This window comes from Rhamphochromis sp. 'chilingali' (genome assembly GCF_963969265.1).
Source record: "Rhamphochromis sp. 'chilingali' genome assembly, chromosome: 10".
In the NCBI taxonomy this organism is placed as follows: domain Eukaryota; kingdom Metazoa; phylum Chordata; class Actinopteri; order Cichliformes; family Cichlidae; genus Rhamphochromis; species Rhamphochromis sp. 'chilingali'.
Window position 1 is genome coordinate 21,947,940 of NC_137937.1, and position 16,877 is coordinate 21,964,816.

A 16,877-nucleotide genomic window follows, 5' to 3' on the forward strand; every position below is an offset into this window, starting at 1 on the left:
TTGAATGTATATAAAGCTTTAAAAAGGAAAGAAGAAAAGAACTTTGATACAATTGAATTAAAATGATTTGATTTAATGAAACATGGATGAAAATAAAGGTGGATACGCTTTAATGAACTCTACATCAAGTATCTGGTCCCTGTGTAAACTAGACTAAATAACTGCAACATGTGAGACTAAAACACCAGACCGCCCTGCAGTAATTAGACGGGGGAGAAAAAAAAAAAAAATTATCTATCGATATCACTATATCTTTGATAGGCTTGATAAAGCAGCACAATTAATTAGTTCAGTCCTTTGCACGCATTAGAAATGGAACAACTAAAAGGCATCTCACCAGCAAAAACAGCTGAGTGTACAACAAATGTCTTTTTTTAACTCTAAATAACATTTTAATATGTCTCATGTAACACAAGAGTTTATAAGAGCTGAAATCACATCAGCAGGCTTCCATCATCAGAGCTTCGAATGAAAGTAAACACTTCATTGTAAAAGCCAAACAGGTACAGTCTCGCGCGCGCACACACACACACACACACACACACACACACACCTAACACCAGCCAGGGATTTGACAACGGTTTCTGAATGTAAATATATTAAATGCTGACCGATGCAGATACTAAGAATAGTGTGCTAGTTTGATCTGTTCAAATTCTCATAAATTGGTGTTAAACACTTCCACTTGTACTAAAAAGATCTTTTAGCATCTCCACCTGCCAGTGTTTTTCTATCTGGAACAAAGCCATCGACACTGAAATGAAAAGGCTAAAGGGAGTAACAAATTCCCAATGTGCTTAAAGCCCTTTTCAGCCTTAGTGTTCATCTATAATTCACTGCTGATTAAAAGGACCGGTCACTGACAAGACAGTTAAGTGATACCTAAATCAAGATAAAATAAAAATAAAGATTAATAAAAGCCTTTGCTTAAAACATTTTAGGTAAACATATCATTCAATAAATAACCATCTTAACCATTTTCTTCCTGCGTCAAAACAAAACTGAATTTCTGGCCAAGTGTATAAGTTTTAGGGCAGTGTCCTTTTACGTTCTCCTTTCCTGAAGAGGGACATGTAAGGAGAAAACAAGAAAACTGAAGACTTTCAAAAAGCCTCAGATTGCACAATGTGTGTTTTTGTTGCAGATAATAATGCCCAGACCTTCTCTTTAACCATCGCTGAAGCAGAAAAAAAGAAAAGTCATGTATTTCCAACCAAAATAAATAGTGATCAGACACTTAATAGTCTATTCGTACCTTTTACACACAATATTTTACAACTGCCTCTGCAGTGGTTGCAATTACCTTAATTCCAAGGTCTGTTTTTAGTGCCTTCTCTAGTAAACGATTCCAAAAATATACAGCAGGACCGTTGAGAGGCAGACATAATCAGTCTGTGTGACAAAACCAGGCAGGAAGCTTAACAGCTCTTTACAAAGAGACACCAACAACAAAAGAAAAACAGAATAAAAAAAGAAAAGAAAAAAGGATTGCTTATGATTAGGTCCATGTGCATGCATTGTGACAGCGAGGCTGAGCATTTACATAAACCTTTGTCTAATTCTGGTCTGTGTGAGTGTATCCACAGCACTGCTGTCCTAGCCAGCTGTTAGTGACCGTTCATAATAGTCTGTGACGTGGACGGGCTGGGCGTGGTGGGCAGGACTGAAGAGGAGTTGGCCGTGCTGGTGAAGAAGTTGTCATCTTTCAGCTTGTGATGCTCTGGCAGCTCCAGCTTCATCTTGGCCTCCTCAATATCACTGTTGATTGCCGCAATGAGGGCTTCTGTCAGGACGGAGGCAAAGGTGAGAAAAGTGTTATGAGAGTCGCACAAAAAAAGGGATGATGGAAATGTATTCCTTAATACTGAGCAAAACTTTAAAAGGGCATTACTGGCATCACACTACATCACTTCTGTGTTGAGATGAGTGTAACTAAAAGGCATACCGAGTGAGTTAAAGCTTCTTTCTGGGCGGATGTAGCCCACAAGGACCACACTGAGAACTTCTCCATAAAAGTCTTCTTTGAATTTGTGTATCACATGAGTCTCCTATAACCAAAAATGCATAAAGTTAGATAAGAGCCATAATTGACTGAATTGCTTTTTTGTATTAGAAAAATGTTACAATGTTGCATTCGCGGCTATCCTGCATCTGGGGAAAAGAAGTGACTTGCAAAATAAAAAGCCAATCAATGCCAGCATGTGGAGGACACGCCATATCCAGACTGCTTTGCTGGACAAAATGATTTGAAGAATTTGATGTTTTTAAATTAGTGCTGACAGAAATCAGTTTTTAGTCCAGATGTTGGGCTTTTTGGCATACATCAGGGTTCTCTCACAGTTTCCCAGCCACCCTTCCACTGAGCCCATTTCTGTTGAGGCTTCAGTGAACAGTTGATGCATCAACTAAAGGTCCAAACTCAAGGTTCTGCGTCAGGTGTTTGTAGATTTTTTTCCCCCCTATTTTAAATACGGTTCATCTGCTATTCTGTTTGTTCTCCACTTGTACAAAGATACAAAAATACTATTTTGTTTGTTAATCTGTTTTTGTTGGAATTATTTTATAGATTTTACAACAAAATGGGAACAAATATTAACAAAGTGTCAGAAGATACAATTTAAAACAGAGTCTTTGCTAAACTGTGTGTTGCGTTTACACATCACACTGGTTAATTTCTTCAGTTGTTTTTTTTAATGCTTTGATGACTCATAAGTCAGTTGTAAGTGGCTTAAACAAAAACATTCCTCTGAAAGTGGGGCCTGACAATGAGTGAAAAAGCAGGCAACGTTTGAAAGACCTGCAGAAAACTTAACATTTAGAAGATTATAAGAAAGTCAGAGTCCTTGAAAGCAAAAATACTGAGTGACAAATGATGGCAAAAGACTTTTGCACAGTACTGAAAACTCAATGTAAAACACATACAAACAGTAGTGGACAGTGTCAATGTGAAAATGACCTTTGGTGGAAAAAGTAAATACTGGTGAAGAAAAAAAAAAGTGAAGAAAAAAAAAAAAAAAAAAAAAAGGACAAATCAGTAATAAGAATGTCTACAAGCCATCTGCAATCCAGATGAAAAACAAACAAAAACAACAAAACACAGTTTAAACTAAAACTGTCAAAATGATTTTATGCACAACATTATTAGAAATATTAAAAACAGACACAGGCGGAAAAAAAGGCAAGTTCACAAAGAAACGAATGCATGGCACTTTCTAGACTCGAAACAACCTCACACTAAGTATAAAAATAGAGGGGATAACCCATATAATTGACCACAAAAAGCATTTTAACAGTCCAAGCCTTTAGGGCTTTCAGTCTGTAGTGCACATAAGCTATATCTGTCTCTCTGTAACAATAATCGGTCTGAATCTACACTTTTGAGAGGAGGTAACATTTCTACACATTGAAAGGGAAGGGAACCCACAAGACAGACAGCTGCATTAAAATGCCTAAACACTGGAGCTCTCGTGTCCATTTCTTACGCTCCTGTTATCTTCAGAAATCCTTATTTTTAAATCTGCTTAGTTTTACCTGCATATGCTAGCCACATGGCCATTTTAACAAGTAGAATACAGTTCTCTTTTCTACAGGAGATTCTGTTTTTTTATTTAAACTTCTTCCCACTGTGAGGATGCAAAAAAGTATCCTTTTTTGATATACAATGGGCACGATTGAGACAGGGGAAATTCCCATCTGGTAAACTAGACAAAAATTAAATAAATGAATTGCTGAGGAGATTTATGAGAATCCACCCTGACTAACACGTCTCAAATTGTTGACATGGTCATTAGCAAAAATAAGTATGTCGCTAGATGGAATAGACCAGTGTTCTTTAAAACCAGGCACATTGCGCGCCACGGCTTAGTCAGATGACTTTTTAAAGAAGTTCACATATTCAGCTTAAATACATTTGTATGAAATCTAATTTTCCTCCCAAAGCTGTAGAATCGATGGACACTTATAACTAGATCATAATTAGCTTAGCCCTTTACTATCAAAGACATCTTTTGTGGCCACAACACTATGGCATTTAAGTGCTTACCATGGATTTCTTGGTATTTTTGTAGTAAGGGTTCCAGCCGATGCTCATCACCATTTTGTAGACATCGCCATTACCCACACAAGCCCAGCCGTAGTAGATCCCTGTGCTGATATCTGCTGGAAGATTGTCCACCACGGAGTCTTGGAAGTTTGCTGTAGGTCAGAGGGAAACATCAGATGATGGGAATAAAAAGGATGCTGTGGAAGAAGTTAGTGATTTTCTCAAAATTACTTCAAACTAGAAGAAGACTTTTTATTTAACTGAAGCGTTCAACTGCTTTTTATGATAATGAAGGCCAGAAATGTTTGCAGAAAGCATTTGATTAATCTGTTAACTTCAGTGTATTCAAAACTGGTACTGTGAAACGAGACAAACTGCTTGAGAAACTTCTGTGGAGGACAAAAAAAATATACATGAAAGACATTTATTACAAACAAACTGCATCCAATATCCTATGCAAGTTTGATTTTAAGCCAAAAATCTTGCAAAATGCTCAAGGCCATATAAACTCATGTGTTTTGGTTTTGTCCGTGACTGCACGCTGCCCAGAGCTCCATTCTGATCTCTTAGAGTAAAGCCCACAGTTCATTCATTTGGCCATTTCTTACAGCAAAAAAAAAAAAAATGCTGAACGCTGCCTGGTCAACAGGTGTTTAAAATGCAGTCCTTATTAGTTGTTTTCAAAGCTATTGGACTGATACTGGTTAAGTGTAAAGATCTTAAACCCTAAACTTATAGGTGGTGTAAAACAAAAACTGAGCTTATTTCGAAAAGTACACGTGAGGATAAATGAAGTAATTAAAAGCTGTGAATCATCGTGACATTGTGGTAAAAAACTAAACGATATTTACGTAAAAGGTGCAGAGCAGTTCAGTCGTGTGTAAAGGGGCAGTACAAAGAACAGTTGGACTAACAGAGTAACTGATCACACGTGCTATAACGCACATGTATTATATAAAATCAGACCACTAATGTTAACTTTGTCTACGGTTGTTTCCAACTACTAATTCCAACTACGTTATTTGCGTAAATCGGTGTTTAGTTAAGCTTAATTAAAAGCCCTGCAAACAAATGGTAAAATAGTCAACTCACCTGTGGGAATACCGAGTTCTTTGCTTCCCCTTCCAAATCCTCGAACGACCTCTCCCCGACAGAAGTACGGCAGGCTCTTCATGACTAGAGTCTGGGACAGAAGCTGTGTCTCTTGAATGAGCGCTACAGAATGACCTCGAACGACACACGGAAGTCCGGCTAGCTAAACAGACAGGACTACACGGTTATCTAACGCACTCTTTTTGCCCAAATTTTGCCCCTGTAGAGTTCAAAGTTCACATTAGTCTTTAGCTATTATGCTGTCCTCCTCGAGTAGGTTAAGGTTGAACCGTGAAAGTTCACTTACTATGCTATCAGCGCTAATAACTGTTAGCCTTACTGGAAACGAATAATTCCTAAAGCGGTTTTCTCCAAAAGTGCTGCTTACACCAGATCTGACAGACAGAAGTCTCCGCTTCAGACAGATCCACTCTCCGTATGACTGAGAAAACGAAGTACAGATCCTCACAGGTAGCCGGTTATATTACGTGTGTTGCACCATCACATATCTGCGTCACCAACGCTTCGTCTGATGTCACTGACCGCGTGACCAAAGACGGACGAGTAGCCATGTGCTGCCTTCAGGTGCTGTAGGAAATATAGCGATTACAGATACTCTGGCAAAGGAGTTGAGGAGATGTACGGACAGCTCGATTAGTTTTTAATCAGGAGGGTTGACTTGGCAGTCTTTTCTTTTATACTAATGCCACTAGTCAAAACTACATGAATTTGAGTTTGCTGGTTTGGGATGGCAGGTAATGAGCAACCACATGTTTATACATAAAAGCTGTACTATGGTTTTCCATGTCCATTTTTTATACTCCTGTTAGTATTATGTTACAGATTCATATATTGGGGATGGACACAAGAGGAAAAACCCAAAGAACAACACTGGTCCGGCCGGGTTGACTCAAACAATGATTTTAATGGTCACATGAGTGGGAGATGGACACCGTACGCAGACAGCCTCAGATCTCGCCTCAAAAACCACATTTCCATAGTTTTATGAAATCAGGGTATTAGAACGCCCCTTCATGCGTAAGACAGGTGCAATACAATCAATGTTGACAGTTTATTTAACACAGAAAAGAACATTCGCTCCTTCCCGAGGACAGGCACTGACTCCCACCTGTCTCCTGGAGCCAACTGTCCCCCTGCGGAGACACAACATTGCAGCTACAAGGATTTCCAAAGTGATTAAGGTGATCAGTGTGTAATGCTCTGAATCAAGTATGTAATATTAAATGAATATTGTTTAATCAACTGCCACTACTTAAAACATAACAAAAGATATAACTGAATACAGAATCACAAAGAATAACATTATATCAGTGTTGTGTAAGCGCGTGCGGCCTTCTATGCTCGAAGCCTTTCCCCTCCATAGATCAGCCAGACATTCGCGCTGACTGTAGCTTTTAACCCTTATTAACTTGAGCACAATTCTATAATGAGCAACAAACTGCAATATGTGTGAGATGATCATGGTTACACCTGCAATGAAAGATCATATGATTATTCTGGTACCTGTAAATAGAAGATTAACCTAAGGTTATAACAATCACTGTAATGTAAAGGTTAATGTAAGGTCAAAAGCTTCAATAAATGTTTAATGCAAAGCTGATTATATGATTCTGATGAACTAATAATGCAGATACTAAAATAACAGAAAAACATCCCCTTTTTATCCCACAGGAGGTTGACCCCAGGTATTAACACTTATCCAAAAAAAAACCTCCCACCTGATTTGTGAATATTATACAAGTGACATATTTCTTTATTTACAGGCATATTTTTTTTAATGTTTCATTGGGAAAGATCAGCTCAAAGTGTTGAAAGTGTTGCCATATGTCCTGCTCCACCCTCACGTACGTCTCTGTCACTCCTGACTTCCTCCTGCAGTATCACAATTCTTCACTTGGCACCCTACCATATGCTTTCTGTCGATCGACAATGACACAGTTCCAGTTTCTTCTAACCTTCTCTGCACTTCTCCATCAACACTCTAAAAGCAAACATCACATCTGTAGAGCTCTCTGCATGAAGCCATACTGTCGCTCACTGATCATCACCTCTCGTCTTAGCCTAGCTTCAGGAACTCTTTCCCACAGCTTGATGGTATGGCTTATGAACTTTATTCCTCTGTAGTTATTACAGCACTGCAGATTATCTGAGTTCTTGAAAAATCTGTACCAGCAAGCATTTTCTCCACTCCTCAGGCATCTTCTGATAGTCTGGATAAAAAGTCTGCTACCTTCTCTCCAAGGTCATTATAGTTACTATATATATAACTAAAGTAAAACCCGAAATAGGTGTGGAAAAACATTTTATTTAACTGAACTAAAAATAAAAAGGGTTAGGTTAGTTCTTTTATATTTTAAACCAATTGTCTTTAAGGTCTGAGTTTTGTCACTGTCCTTTGCTGAATGAAACAGACCACAAGAGGGCAGCTCGAGGCCATTCCCTTACCAAACAGGGCCTGTGTAGACCTAACAGTTTTGTAATCTGAAATTTAAAATCTAGCAGTATGCTGTTGGGTAATTAATTTTGAAAAATCTGATTAAATATTTCAATATGAAATACATTTAAATTCCAAAATGCATGCAATGGATAGATCCTATAACCAATACAGACCTGTGTGTGTCTTTAAGCAAAACAAATGCAAAAAACGACAAATAAGGAAAGAGTAAAATTTTAGGAAGATGATATAAAAGAGAGTCCAGCACAGAGGGCAGCACGGTGGCACGGTGGTTAGCACTGTTGCCGCACAGCAAGAAGGTCCTGAGTTCAATTCCACCATCAGGCCGGGGTCTTTCTGTGTGGAGTTTGCGTGGGTTCCCTCCGGGTACTCCGGCTTCCTCCCACCGTCCAAAGACATGCGGGGGATAGGTTAATTGGATAATCCAAATTGCCACTATGTGTGAGTGAAAGTGGTTGTCTGTCTCTGTGTGTTGGCCCCTGCGACAGACTGGTGACCTGTCCAGGGTGTACCCCGCCTCTCGCCCTATGACAGCTGGGATAGGCTCCAGCACCCCCCCGCGACCCTGAAAAGGATAAGCGAATGGATGGATGGATATAAAACATTTAAAACATCTTTACGCCTTTGAAATGGCGAGATGATGGTGGTGGTCTAATAGGAAATTTATTTATTTTTGTGATAAAACGTTAAAAGGACACCCCGCCTGCCCCCAACAGTTTTTAGAGCGGAGCCATGCCATGAAATAATTCCAAAGTAATCAATGAAATCCTAAAATGGATTCTGGCAAATGGGAAGACTGTGTAATTCTGCCATTAATGAGATGATGACAGACTGGAAACTTCTGTGGTAACCTACTAAGGTTTTTAGACATGTACAGTGAAGGGGAGAAAAAGGTCTACCATGTATGATTTTGATCAGTCTCTCCCATTGCGGTGGAGAATTTTTTCTTCAGTTAGATACCCAGGTCCTGTGGCTATTAGACCAAACGGGAACTTGAATTGAATTTGTGGGTTTGTGGCCAAATGACCAGTTAAACTTTGTGACAAACTTTGTGTGAGTATGAACATAATTCCTGGTTTTGTTTTTTGTTGTTTTTTCTTTTCTTTGTTTATTTCATGATGGCATTAAGGTGTCAAAGGGATCTGATTTCAGTGTTTGAGGTTTATCACAGGTGATCACATCCCTATTACCATCTCCATTAACAGCTATAGTAGGGAGGAGTTTTCTCACACAGGACAAGCTCCCTGACTGGAGGTCATTGACCATTCCCATCTGGAAGGGTCATGAGCAGAGATTGGCAGTAACGCGTTAATGTAATCCGATTACTTTTTTCAAGTAACGAGTAAAGTAAGGGATTACTATTGCAAAAATCTCTATGTTCAGTGGATAATATATCGAGTGCGGGAGAGAGAATGAGCGTGCAGTGTTTAAAGCGTGGGAAAAACTGAGCTTATTTTGAGTTTGATTCCGTAAAAAGTGACAAAAACATTAGTGTCCGTTGTGCGTGGGAAGAAAACTTCTTTTTACAGCGAAAAAACCCCCTAAACATCCAAGCAAGCACAGAGTGCGCAATGACGTAATGGGAAATTCACAGAGAAACTCGCGGATTCTTCAACTGACCGCTGCGACACACCTGCACCAGGGCAAACCTCCGCCTACCACACTCCTACTTTACAGGTGAAAATATATGGCGTTATTTTTGTGCCACTATTCTGAGCACACGTAAAAAAAAATTGAGCGCACGTAAAAAAAGTTTGCAGGTGCAAGTGTTGCATTTTGAGGAGAAATTTATTTTGAGCGAAGAAAAGCTGAATTTGAGTGAACAAAATTCATTCCTGCGTGCAAAAAATGTATTTCAGTGTTTGCTATTATCCATACACACCAATGACTGTATAAAACATTGATACACACACACACAATAGCAGCTCCTCTCGCTCGCAATGTGTTGCTCGCGCTCTCAACATTTCTGCCCGTGCGCACTCACCTCTTTCTCTACATAGTTATATTTGTGCCACAAAACCAGCCAATCACAGACTTGGATGCAAAAAAATCTGATTGGCTATTCTGGTCTCCAATCAGCTCGAAATGACGAAATGCAATATCCCAGACTCCATTTCGTCCAAAACTCAAATGAGGCAGTGGCGGAGGAACACAGAGTGGCGGAGTTTGAAATATTACTCTTTCTGGGTCACAAAATAAACTTTTAAGATATTTTCATGCGAGAATGGTGTTGTGTAAACTTCTAATATCTGCTCGATTTATCAAGACATCACATATTTGCATAAGTGCTCTAACGTTTTGAATGTTGCATATAATTATATTTTTGCTTGATGCATAAAGTTAAAAGATTAAAACTAATAAAACAAGTTTAAAAAGAGACGTTTCCATTTGATTACATTTTGTATGATGGATTATGCAGAAAAAGTAGAATTGGGCTGAAAGATCAATTGCTTTATCAACTATTCAGGTTGTAAATCGTGTTTTTAAAAAGTAACTAAGTAATTAATTACTTTTGAAAATAAGTAATCAATAAAGTAATGGGTTTACTTTTTTGGGGGAAGTAATCAGTAATTATTTATTGATTATTTTTTTCAAGTAACTTGACCAACACTGGTCATGAGGAGAACAAATCAGGGAGTGCAAAGTCAAAAGCATGGCTCTTTACCTGCGTCATTATTCAACTAATCAGATAGATGCACATTCTCATATAAAACTTTGTGTAAAGCTAAGATAGATTACTCTCTTTTTGGGAAGTTGGCTGCAGCTAACTGCTTGCAGACTGTGGCTGTCTAAACAGAAGAGATCATGTAAATGCTCATTTTGGATCATCCAGTGCTTTAATATATCCACCAAAAGATGAAGTGTTTCGACAGGTGATTTCTAAAGGTGTATAAATGATCACGCTAACACAAGCAAGGAGCTTTATGACAGCACTCTCTGAGATGAAAGGACAACATATATATATATATATATATATATATATATTAGGGGTGCAACGATACACAAAATTCACGGTTCGGTTCGGTTCGATACTTTGGTGTCACGGTTCCATATTTTTTCGATACAAAAAAAAATGTTCATGCCTTTTTAATTTGTCATTTATTAAAATTATAAATATATATTTTAACTCAAAAGTACAGTTTTAAAATTTAACCCTAACCCTTGTGCGTGTTTTTTATTTTGACAGCGAATGCGCACCTGCGGACAACTTATGTGCAGCCCTGGTTATTTAGCTCATCATATCGCAGCCACAGAAATTCTTTTGTCCATGGAACCATAAAGCTGCACTTTCTTTTTGCCTTATAGTCTGATTTGTCATAACTTTTCCGTTTTGCGGTAAGCTTTTCTTTGGCTGTCACTTCTTCACCCTGACCTGTCTTATTTGGCTCAGCAGAACTGAAATATAAATCCTGCTGCTTTTACACACGCACTCACATAAGCTCAGCGATTCTCTGCGCGATCAACCTCTCACATGTTTAAGCTTGCTGCGGGAGATTTCACTTGTCATGTTTGCGTAGTAAGCTAACGATTAATAAGACAATGTCAGAGGAATTGGTGCACAAATTATCATCACTCACCAATCAGTGCTGTCGCTCTCTATACACAGTTCACGCGATTGCAAAGTGAAAGCAAAAAACAAGCGCAAATTCAAACGCAATTTCAATATGTCACATATTGACAGTGGCTCACCGATGCCAATGACATAATTACCCAGCTACATTTCCGAAAGAATGCAAAAGCATTGACATATATTTTTCCTTCCTACGATAGGCCGACGGGCAGGGCAGAGATAGATTTTGGTAGCCCGACTGGAAAAATCTCTAGCCCCAGGACGTCGGGCTAGCGATTTTGCGAGCCCTGTATCTGATTGAGGAATCACTCATCTTTGGAAAAGAGAGTTTATTACAGAGAAATGGCTCTTTCCAAAATAAAAGCTATACTATCCGCTTCTTCTGGGCTATATTCTCAGCAGCATATTAAACATATCAGGTCCCCATAAGGAGAATCCTGTGCTAACGGCTGTCTAAATGACTCGGCTAAAGTTTGTAGCATGCATGCTTGTTGTTTTTGTCTTTGCACTAGGATGATGTCGGCCTAAATGTGCAGTCATATTCGTTGTGTTCCCACTAGTGCTTTCAGGTTAACCTCGTTAAAATGACCTTAACGCCACAACACGGCAAATCTCCGTTAACGAGCTACCCCTGATAGCCCTGTGCATGGAGCTAGACAGCCAACACGTTAACGAGCTAACTGCGCTAACACGCTAGCTCCCACCCATGTAATTGAGCATTGCGTGGCACATCCAACATACTGTTTTACTTTAGTCCATGAGCGCTTACCTTCAGTGTCATACGTCACATGAAAACCAAAATAATTCCAAACGCCAGATCTGAATGAGGGTGGGGGAGGTTCAATTTGCCATGTTGCAAGGAGAGCTTAACTTCTGTCACGCTAGCTTGCCCTGTGCTCTTCCTTCTGACTATGCTGTCTGTGTGGAGCGCTCAGTGGATCTGCGCTCGACAGTGCAGCCTAGGCGGAGTAATCGAACGCAGATTCACTGAGCGCTCCACACAGACAGCATCGTCAGAAGGAAAGTTGATAAAATAAATTACAAATGTTGTATTGTTCGATACATATGCGTACCGAACCGAAAGCACTGTATCGAACGGTTCAATATCGATACGAATATCGTTGCACCCCTAATATATATATATATAGACAGACAGCATCGTCAGAAGGAAGAGCGCAGGGCAAGCTAGCGAGACAGAAGTTAAGCTCTCCTTGCAACATGGACCTCCCCCACCCTCATTCAGATCTGGCGTTTGGAATTATTTTGGTTTTCATGTGATGTATGACCCTGAAGGTAAGCGAGTCATGCACTAAAGTAAAACAGTATGTTGGATGTGCCATGCAATGCTCAATTACATGGGTGGGAACTAGTGTGTTAGCGCAGTTAGCTCGTTAACGTGTTGGCCGTCTAGCCCCATGCACGGGGCGATCGGCGGTAGCTCGTTAACGGAGATTTGCCGTGTTGTGGCGTTAAGGTCATTTCAACGAGATTAACCTGAAAGCACTAGTGGGAACACAACGAATATGACTGCACATTTACGCCGACATCATCCTAGTGCAAAGACAAGTGGAAGCAGAAAAAAAACAAGCAAGCATGCTACTAACTTTAGCCGAGTCATTTAGACAGCTGTTAGCACATGATTCTCCTTATATGTTTAATATGCTGCTGAGAATATAGCCCAGAAGAAGCGGATAGTATAGCTTTTATTTCGGAAAGAGACATTTCTCTGTAATAAACTCTCTTTTCCAAAGATGAGTGATTCCTCAATCAGATACAGGGCTCGCAATATCGCTAGCCCGACGTCCCGGGGCTAGATATATCTATATATATATCTAAATATATATATAGGTATGTATATGTATACACACACACACATATGCACCCCAATTTTTCCAATTATTTATTGAAATTCAAGTCATTCAAGTCCAATGAATAACTTGAAAAAAGGTCAGTGGTGAACTGCCCCCACTCTGTTTGCATAAAAGCAGTGGTTGAGCATACTGTTGTATCACACCTTTGTGATCACAATTTACAATAAAAAAAATGGAAAAATTGGGGTGTTCTAAATATGTCATTTAATTTGATAATGTTATTATCTAAAGTACTACTTTTGAAGAGTATCAGCAAAAACATTTTAATTAAATCCTTTTTATCTTTAGTTGCAGAACTTTGAGCATCTACTGCGAGCTATCTACGCACCTCAAAATATTTATTGTGTCCATGTGGACAAAAAAGCACCGGCCTCAGTCTTTGCTGCCATGAATGCCATTACTTCCTGTTTCCCAAATGTGTTCATGGTCAGCAAGACTGTGGATGTGGTCTACGCTGGATGGACACGTGTACAGGCTGATCTTAACTGCATGGCTGATCTCTATAACACCAGTACAACATGGAAATACTTCATCAACCTCTGTGGTCAGGATTTCCCTCTAAAAACTAACTTGGAAATTGTGCAAGCTTTGCGTTCACTGAAAGGAGGTAACAGTTTGGAGTCTGAAGAAATGCCTCAAGGAAAGAAGAGGGTGATGAATGTTTACCAAGTAGTTGATGGACAAATCCAGGTACTTCTTTGGATATTTCTTGTAATGTATGATGTAGCTATTATCCAGAGGTGTGGACTCGAGTCACATGACTTGGACTCGAGTCAGACTCGAGTCATTAATTTTATGACTTTAGACTTGACTTGAAAAAATGTTCTAAGACTTGTGACTTGACTTGGACTTTTACACCAATGACCTGGGACTTGAATTGGACTTGAACCGGTTTACTTGAAAAGACTTGATATTTTACCCCAAATATAAAATTTAACATGCATATTATATAGAGATTGAAAATGTGACGTCATTCACGGGTAGAACCGCAAAGGATTCTGGGAACTCGTGGCAAGAGGTACTAGCGCACGCAGGCTTTCAATTGAAATCAGTTACACAGCGATAAAAAGAAACACAAAAATGTCAAGAAGCTGTTGTATTATTAACTGCAATAGCCGGTCGCATGACAGCCACGGGAAGCCGACGGGTAAAGAGATCGGTTGTTATCGGATTATGTCGTTGAAGAGAAATTGTTCGAGCCATGTTTCCGAAGTAACAAAGAGGCGACTGGATTGCAGCCATTCAAAGATCAAATATAACGTCCCAGAACACTCCAGCTCACAGGTTAGTCTGCTCCAAGCATTTCCACAAAGGTCAGTCTGCTGTTGTAGTTAATGCGTCATTTTCATAACATAATTGGTGATATAGGTTACAAGCAAGTCTGGCGCTGAACAGAAATTGTCGCGCTATGCTCCTTTGTTTATTGTGCATAAATAGTGAATTGTCCTGACACAATATTGTGTTTCGCTTCTGTTATTATGGTACATTGACAAAAACATATACTTTTATTCACAGGGTAAAACAGTTGTTTTGTATCACTAATTGCCCAGTGCGATTACAGCATACAATATTATTGTCACTGCTACATTTCTGTGATGCTACCAGAAATTATTTCCACTACTAATTAATTACCATTGAGCTCAAAGGTCCTATTAATAAACGGTTAACGAATGTGTATTTATGACGACGATTTGTGAGACTGGTAAACTTATGATACGTACGATGGTCTTTCGTTCTACACGGTGCATTTCAAGGTCCTGTACCCATCCGTCGGTAAACTGTACCTGGGCTTGTTGCAGTGACCTGAAGTTACTAAACTTCACGAGTGTATGCACTCACTCCAAGAAGCGTATAATTATAAATATGCATATAAATATGCTACGATGAGATAGCTGACTTCATCTAACTAGCAAATGTTTTCCAGGCTACGTTGGTGATGCAGTTTTTTTTAATGTGTATGATATTTTTGTCATGCGATTTAAAAACCGGTCCTACAAGCGCATCCAAGAACAACATGCAGCTTATCTCAGAACTGTTGGTGAAAACTATTCTTGGAGCTAGGTTTAATTGAGCTGCATTTTATAGAGGTGCAATTTCACAATTTGTGTATATTTTCTAAGTTCACTATTTTGTCATGTGTTGAGAAAAACACAGATTTAAAAATTACATGGTCTAATATTTACATTTAGCATATAACTGCAACATGCTTTTTTCGTTTTTTTTTTAAAGACTCGAAAGGACTTGAAATTCAAAATTTCAGACTTGTGACTTTACTTGGACTTTTACACCAGTGACTTGAGACTCGACTCTGACTTGCCTGACATTACTTGAGACTTGACTTGAGACTTGAGGATAAAGACTTGAGACTTACTTGAGACTTGCAAAACAATGACTTGGTCCCACCTCTGCTATTATCAATAGAATATGCACTCACTCAAAGATAATTATAAATATGAGCGTGGTGAAGTTGGGCAGCACGCTAACGTATTTTGTCCCTCTGTGTGCTCATAAGGGTCTGACACTTTCACTGGTTTGATTTTTTTCCTCGTATCTTTTCTTTGACTTTTCATTAAGTCTGTCTTTGTACGGACCGGCATTGTTCTCCTTCGTTTTGTACATACCTTTTTGGGGGGCAAAGAAAAAGCAAGAATTTATTGGAACCGAAGAATGAACGTTTTGCGGTGCTGCAAATGCTTGCATTTGATGCAGGTACTTGGATTGTTTTGCCACGAGTTACCGGCATGCAATGCGCGAAAGTCACGTAGTCTGTCAATCTCTATAGTCTTTGCATTTGTAAAAACCTTCAATTCAGATTGACTTACCATCATATTGTGTGTGAATGTGTGCATGAATGGGTGGATGACTGGATATGTAAAGCGCTTTGGGGTCCTTAGGGACTAGTAAAGCGCTATATAAATACAGGCCATTTACCATATTAACTTTTCAATTGTCCCAGCCAACAGGAAAAACAAAGGATCCAGCTCCCTTTAATCTGCCCATACTATCAGGAAATGCCTACATTGTGGTCAACCGAGGTTACATTCGCAGTGTGTTGGAAGACGAGCGAATACATGCCCTCATTGAGTGGGCCAAAGACACCTACAGTCCTGATGAGTTTCTGTGGGCAACAATACAACGAATGCCTGGTGTTCCTGGCTCATCGTGGCCCAACAGTAAATTCGATATTACTGACATGAATGCAATTGTACGGCTCGTGAAGTCGCAGTGGCACGAGGGGTCAGAGCGTTCCTTGCAAGCAGTATACCCAGAATGTAAAGGCCATCATGTCAGATCAATATGTGTGTATGGTGCTGGAGACCTGCAGTGGTTGATTGAACAGCATCACCTTTTTTTGCCAATAAGTTTGATGCAGACAGAGATCCCATTGCTGTCTACTGCTTGGAGAAATATCTGAGACACAAGGCACTGACTGAGTTAGTTTAGGTGAAGTGTTTATTATCTATTATAAATTAATATTAAAAAACTATAAACCCAACCTAACTATAAACATATTCTTTCAATGTTCATTTTAAATTAGCATGCCATTATGTATATTTATATATACTGTAAGCAGACTATCATTGCCATTTTACCATGGCATGTGAGAGGTTCATAACCGAAATCCCAAAAAACTAATTTAAGCATTCCACCTGAGAAAATATTTTAATCCATTTAGTTTATTAGTGCTATTCAAAATTATTTTGGTTTTGGCTGTGATTATAGTTAAGGAAAAAACACAAGGAAAACTTGCAAGAAAGTTGATTGCAGTCTATGTAGAAAAAAAGGCTGGGTGAATTATTTAATTTCCAGAAAAACTACAGCCTT

The 16,877-nt window shown here is 39.1% G+C and overlaps 1 protein-coding gene and 1 pseudogene across 2 annotated transcripts; one reads left to right on the forward strand and one right to left on the reverse strand.

The window, feature by feature from the left end:
• Positions 1–52: 52 nt before the first annotated feature.
• rfk (riboflavin kinase) lies at positions 53–5,651 on the reverse strand. The gene is made up of 4 exons (XM_080894991.1): positions 5,135–5,651; positions 4,043–4,194; positions 1,946–2,048; positions 53–1,783 (listed from the first exon to the last, which is right to left on the reverse strand). Exons 1-4 carry the CDS (start codon positions 5,214–5,216, stop codon positions 1,608–1,610), a joined length of 513 nt encoding a protein of 170 aa, XP_080751117.1. The 5' UTR covers positions 5,217–5,651; the 3' UTR covers positions 53–1,607.
• Positions 5,573–16,496, forward strand: LOC308403934 (beta-1,3-galactosyl-O-glycosyl-glycoprotein beta-1,6-N-acetylglucosaminyltransferase-like; annotated as a pseudogene). The gene is made up of 3 exons: positions 5,573–5,719; positions 13,341–13,742; positions 16,009–16,496. The product of its transcript is annotated as a beta-1,3-galactosyl-O-glycosyl-glycoprotein beta-1,6-N-acetylglucosaminyltransferase-like (transcript).
• The last annotated feature ends 381 nt before the right edge of the window (positions 16,497–16,877 follow it).

Coding starts and splice junctions, on each gene's coding strand:
- rfk (XM_080894991.1), bottom strand. CDS start 5,216: ATGAAGAGCCTGCCGTACTTCTGTCGGGGAGAGGTCGTTCGAGGATTT. Junction 2,049..4,042: donor AAAATACCAAGAAATCCATG/GTAAGCACTTAA, acceptor TTTTGGTTATAG/GAGACTCATGTGATACACAA. Junction 1,784..1,945: donor AAGAAGCTTTAACTCACTCG/GTATGCCTTTTA, acceptor CCGTCCTGACAG/AAGCCCTCATTGCGGCAATC.